The 6,000-nt window shown below is 45.3% G+C and overlaps 1 protein-coding gene across 1 annotated transcript in view; it reads left to right on the top strand.

The window, feature by feature from the left end:
* Positions 1 to 233: 233 nt before the first annotated feature.
* LOC137438583 (endophilin-B1) overlaps positions 234 to 6,000 on the top strand; it is a 29,353-nt gene continuing 23,586 nt past the window's right edge. Inside the window, exons 1-4 of the mRNA XM_068133739.2 lie at positions 234 to 301; positions 691 to 806; positions 2,129 to 2,270; positions 5,545 to 5,673. Coding sequence (XP_067989840.1) covers positions 744 to 806; positions 2,129 to 2,270; positions 5,545 to 5,673 — 334 coding nt within the window. The 5' untranslated portion in view covers positions 234 to 301; positions 691 to 743. The remainder of the gene's footprint in view (positions 302 to 690; positions 807 to 2,128; positions 2,271 to 5,544; positions 5,674 to 6,000) is intronic.

The raw sequence follows: 6,000 nt of genomic DNA, 5'->3' as shown, positions 1-6,000 counted from the left end.
CGGATTGTGAGTACCCTTCATCTCCCTCCGGGTTGTGAGTACCCTTCCTCTGCCTCCGGGTTGTGAGTACCCTTTCTCTCTCTGCGGGTTGTGAGGACCCTTTCTCTCCCTCCGGATTGGCCCTTCCTCTGCCTCCGGGTTGTGAGTACCCTTTCTCTCTCTGCAGGTTGTGAGTACCCTTCGCCTCCCCCTTGGTTGTGAGTACCCTCCTTTCTCCTACCCCCAGCCAGTGAATCTGTGGTGAGGGGTGATTGCCCTCGCGCACTACCAACGTACAGTACATGTTTTTCTTTACTCACAGGTGAGTTCGATGCCGATGACTGTGCGGACCGACGGAACCTGCTTGTGAAATGTGAAAGCAAAGTGAAGAAAAAAATTGTTGTAATAATTTCGCTAAACTCTTTGATCTGTTTATTCTACCTTTTATAATCGAATACTTGCATCGCTTAATGCTGTAATTTGTCGCACCAACATGCTCTTGTATTTTTATTGTCGTTTTCTCACGTGATTAAGGTGATGCCACGTGATTCCAATCCGTACTATTCGTACCGACGAATAAAAAATAACCAAATCATCCCTTTCACCTTCTGCTTCACTGTAGCTGAATTATTTACGACTTTACGTTAATAAAGCAAAGTGGTAGCGCGAAAGTAAATTTGGTAGATTTAAAAAAGCTGGTCAACGTTGCAGAACGGATCACGTCAGCACGCCGACGCAGTGACGTCACGACCACTGGCGCTGCCATGGAGGCGACTGTGAGAAAACTTGCCACCGATGCAGGCACTTTGTGGAGCCGGGCCGTGCAGGTCAGTGGGGTCTTGTATTATTCGTGCTTGGGTTTTCCGCTCATTTACGGCAGTCAGTTGGTCGGTCGATCTCTAAATCCGTGATACCTTCTCCTGACGACCCGACAATAGTGATTGGTGGGCGCGTGACCGTTCGGGGGGATTCTTCTTTATTTATCTTTTTCGATAAAGTTCCTTTCATGCAGTGTATATTGTGTGTATACAGTGTATACAGTATATATATATATTAATATATCTTCGGTCTGCTTCTCAGCTTATGTTATGAGGTTACCTTGATTAATTGTATGTATACACACAGTATCTCCTATCTATTGGAGCTGCCACACACATGGATATATATATACAGACGAATACACAACACAGGACTATTAGACAAGACACAGCCACTGCCAGGCCGCTCCACACACGATAAACCACATCGTGGAAGACTGTGAGGTCCTGGCTTCACGTAGGCAAGAGCACAACATCTTGGATGTGAGGGATCTCTGGGTCGCTCCTGTGAGATCTATCAGCTATCTCCGTGCTGCTGGAAAACCGAGGTGACTTGTGAACCGGTGATGCGATTTTGACCAAACTTGGTGCAAGTATGTGTCATGAGGTAGGCCAACCCCCACTCTAGTGGGGGAAAATGGCCTTAAAACGATCATTCATTCATTCATTCAGGTAAAGATGAACTGATTAGATTTTGGGGTCAAAGGTCATGGCAGGTAAAAATGTGATACTTGAGAACAGTTGAGGGGATTTCAATGAAACTTGGTACAAGTATGTATATTGTATAATGATATGATGTTGGCGAAGGCACATCGGTCAGAGCGCCGTTCTAGGTATTTTTACACATTTAATTAAATTTAAAATTTATCTGCACAATAATCATCCCTGCCACATCTGATGCCACGACTTGCGAAGCTATGGCTTCGGTTGAAGAAAATGTCGAGCTTTTATAATTTCCATCTGACCAACAATCCTTAACTAGCATGACGTTTCTATTTCCAAGACCTACTATTTTGCATCCTCGAGCGTTTCATGTTGAGGCCCAATTGTTGTTGTTGTGGTTGTTGTTGTTAATATGGCACGCTGTCAGGGTACTTTGTCACAAATTGGTAACTTTAGTTTAAAGTCCAGAGTTGTCAAACTCAGTATTTGATTGATTGACTCAGATGTTTTAAAGTTTGTTTTAAAAAGTTTTAAAGTTTATTTTTTTTAAGATTGTGCAGATTTTTAAACGAATCGAGTTAAATGTTTCTTATTGTAATGTTTCCATCCTACCCCATCCCGTTAAATTTCTCATTTTCACCGACCCACTCCCCCGCCTTCATGGGAAGTTCACGGAGGAAAAACTGGGCCAGGCCGAGCGGACCGAGTTGGATGTGCACTTTGAGAACCTCGTAGCACGTGCAGAGGCGACACGGATATACACGGAGAGAATCCTGAAACAAACAGAGTACCTACTGCAACCTAATCCCAGTAAGGATGAGAAGGATGAGAAGGATGAGATGGATGAGATGGAGGAAGAAGGGGAGGGCGCAGGAAGAAGGAGGGAGGGAGTGCGGAAGGAAGGAAGGAAGGGAGGGAGGAAAAGAGGAACAGAGGGAGGGGGAGGGAGCAGAGGAAGGGAGGGGGAGAGGGAGGGAGAGAGAGAAGAGGAGGAGGAGGATGGGTGGGGAGAAGGGAGGGGAAGGAAACGGGTGGGGTGGGGAGAATTTATTTATTGTTTATGTTAAAAAGTGGAAAGTTGACTCCTATGACCCCCTGTCAAACATTACACTTCCTTTCCCTCTTATTAATCCAGTTCATACCTTTTATCGATGTATCTTCTTCCCAACATTTCTTTCCTTTTTTGTTTTGATTCACAATCATTTTCCACCCTTATTTGCACCGTTTCCAATATTGTGACAGTTGAGGAAATTAGCTTGCTTAAGGTGCTGTGTCATGCCTCTTGGCATGACTTGAGGACCTCACACCTTGAGGTCTGTCCTAGGCCTACTGACTGATCAAAAGAATGGAGTGGAGTTATTACCTCTGCCATCTAAGGTGGACGGAGGTCATGTTTTCACCCCTCTGTTTGTCTGTCTATGAGTAGGATACCTCAAGGTTGTGGACAGATTCAGACGAAACTCGGTGGACAGGTTGGGTGTGTGACAAGAACAAAGTGATTCAATTTTGGTTTAGGTTCAGGTTCAGGTCCACATCCTGATCCTGATCCAGCCTATCAATAGGATACAAAATGTAAACTGTTCAACCTGACAGAGCTATGGACTCTACCGAGTGCCGTTCTCATTAGGTCATGTCATCTCGATTCTTGAAGAGATTAATTTATATAATGTGTCGTGATTGTTCTGAAACTTGACACATGAATACAAGTCAGTAGCCCTCACAATCGCTCGGGCTTCGATTTTGTTTCGATTTCGGACCATTGGGGGCTCCTAAGGGAGGTTACCTCCTGACACTTTAGATCCCTTCTCGTCCTTTATTTACCAACCGATTGCTATGAAACCCAATAGAGCGCGTCCACTCGATGGTCCACAGGTTCGTTCAGTCTTTGATTTTTCAGTTTCGTATTTTTAGAATACACATCATGGGGGCTCCCAAAGGGGTACCCCCAAATTAGCATTTTTAAAAAAAAAATTTTCGTATACAAGATCGAGGCTCGTGAAAGAGCTAACATTAATCACACAAAAAGTCAAACCGACATATAAAACACAAAAAATAAGGGGAGCGGTAGACAAGATGCGGAGAGAGGGGGAAGGACACAAACACAACATTTGAGAGCAGGGACATCGGGAGAAATGTGCGAGGGGGAGGGCTTGGGGGGAGGTGGGAGAGGTATAAAACATATGAACACTGCAAGGACTTCCAGGAAAGAAGTTGGAATTTCAAAAAAAAATTGTATCTGGGGTGAATTAGCGGGGGTAGAAAAGATCAAGGTTTTGGATGGGGGAAGATAAGAGATGGTGGTGAACAGCTGTTTTAAAGACCTGGAGGGTGGAGTGGGATTGAAGGGAGTGTGGGAGTTTGTTCCAGAGGCGGGAGAAAAGGGGAATGAAAGAGTGAAGGTGAGCAGAGAGTCTTGATTTTGGCAGTTTAACCATAAGAGGGTGGCAGGCAGATCTTGTGCGACCTGAAGGAATATTGGGGGGGACGAGAAGCACATGCTTCTCGGCATTGGTCTGAGCTAAAACCTCAAGAGATGATCGTTGGCCCACTCGGGGCTATTTTATTTAATTTATGTATTTGTTTTGTAATAGTGTTTCTTCACCTTTGGCAACAGGTCCAACTTGGACTTTGGCACTTCCACTTTTGCTCCAAATGGTTGGATATGTCTGACAATATTGAATGACTCCATGTTCTGGTTTTTAGTTGTTGTGGCCTGATCTGTTAATGTTGACCTGCCCATTGTGATGTCAACATGGCCTAGTGTGCTCAATTTTTTGAGGACACTACTCTTTCTTCCCACCCACCCCCCCCCCCCCCCCCTTTTTGATTTCACATGGGAAAGCCTAGTGTGACAAATGCCAGAAGATACTGGTTCGTAAAAATTCCATTTTTTCAGGTTTGTCAATGATCTGCCTTGAGTTCACCTGAAGAAAATAGATTAATTGCTTGGTGTAACATTTATGAAAGCACATGCTTCTTTGCGCTGAAGGGGAGAGGTGGGTGAGCTTGTATATGCACGTGTCGGTTGAGAGGGTTCTTTCAACTTTAGGTATTCTCTTCTCTTCTATGTCTTGTCTTCTCCCCTTCTCTTTTCCTTTCCCTTTTCCTTCTCTCTCCTTCTCTGTTCTCTGTTTCCCTTCCCTTCCTTTTCCCTCTTCACTTCTTTCCTTCTCTCATCTCTTCTCTTCTTTACTTCGTTTCTAATGAAGCTGTCCCACTGATGGATGTTGAGCTTGGATCCCATCTGCGAGCATTGGTTTCGGTTTGGAAGACGTTGAAGATCCCATAATGTCATTCGATATTTCGATAATGAGTAGGCGAGATTACTGGCAACCTGACCATATTCCAAACGACAAGGAACATTTTGGTGATGGCATAACCATGACCCTTATAAAATGGTGCACACCCGTGGGCTCGGTCTGACATGCATATGGCCGAACGAATGGACCCTGATGCTTCACAGGTGGGGTGTTGCATCATTGCATATGTCGTCCTTTGAGGGATAAGCTAGGTGCCCTTTCTGCTTGTATTCGCTGATGGATGTGAAAGATCTCTCGTCTGGCTGGCAAGAGCCGGCACCCTGGCCTAACGTGTCGGCACCCTGCCCCAACGTGCCGGCACCCTGACCCAACATGCCGGCACCCTGACCCAACGTGCCGGCACCCTGACCCAACGTGCCGGCACCCTGACCCAACGTGCCGGCACCCTGACCCAACGTGCCGGCACCCTGACCCAACGTGCCGGCACCCTGACCCAACGTGCCGGCACCCTGACCCAACGTGCCGGCACCCTGACCCAACGTGCCGGCACCCTGACCCAACCTGCCGACACCCTGCCCTAACATGTTGGCATCCTGACCAAATTCTAAGTTCTCTGAATACTTCTGGGTAAGGGAATGGCAAGCCATCCAGTTCATTCCTTGCTGTGAGACTATTTTAGCGACAGCAATGCTCCATGGACTAGTAATCAATATTTTATTCATCTTTTGGGGAAGTGTGCATTGAGTAAGGGATAAAGCGGTGATTTATCACTTCAGGTTTAATACTCAAGCAGAATGACCTGCTTTGTCCATCCCTCTGTGCAGATGCCCGGATAGAAGACTATTTCTTTGAGAAGATTGAAGGCAAGGCACCTCCACGCATGACCAATTTGGAGTGTCTGGGACATGACATGGTTCAAGCAGGACGGGAGTTTGGGCCGGGTACCCCCTATGGTAATTGTGCACGCAGTTTTAATTTTGATCAATATTGTAAATGTCATTTATTCCAAATCGTTTGTTTAAAAAAAAAAAAAAAAAAAAAAAAAAAAAAAAAAACTTTTATTTTAGTTGACTTTCATTGTTGTTGCACAGGCACGGAATCTGATTTTTTTTTCACTTGCCGACTGTCTATGCAAGTATACCTGCTCACTGTGGGAGTGGCAGGGGGTCATGTTTTTAACAATTATTATTATTATTAAATGGCATGATAAGATGTTTTATACACGTTAACATGGCATTTGGCCAAGGAGGAAACACCCCTTGGGGAGGTGGGATATTATT

Source organism: Myxine glutinosa, unplaced genomic scaffold (genome assembly GCF_964187855.1).
Source record: "Myxine glutinosa unplaced genomic scaffold, kmMyxGlut1.1 SCAFFOLD_1438, whole genome shotgun sequence".
Lineage (NCBI taxonomy): Eukaryota > Metazoa > Chordata > Myxini > Myxiniformes > Myxinidae > Myxine > Myxine glutinosa.
Note: the sequence above shows the minus strand (reverse complement) of the source record. Positions and strands in the feature narration are given on the sequence as shown.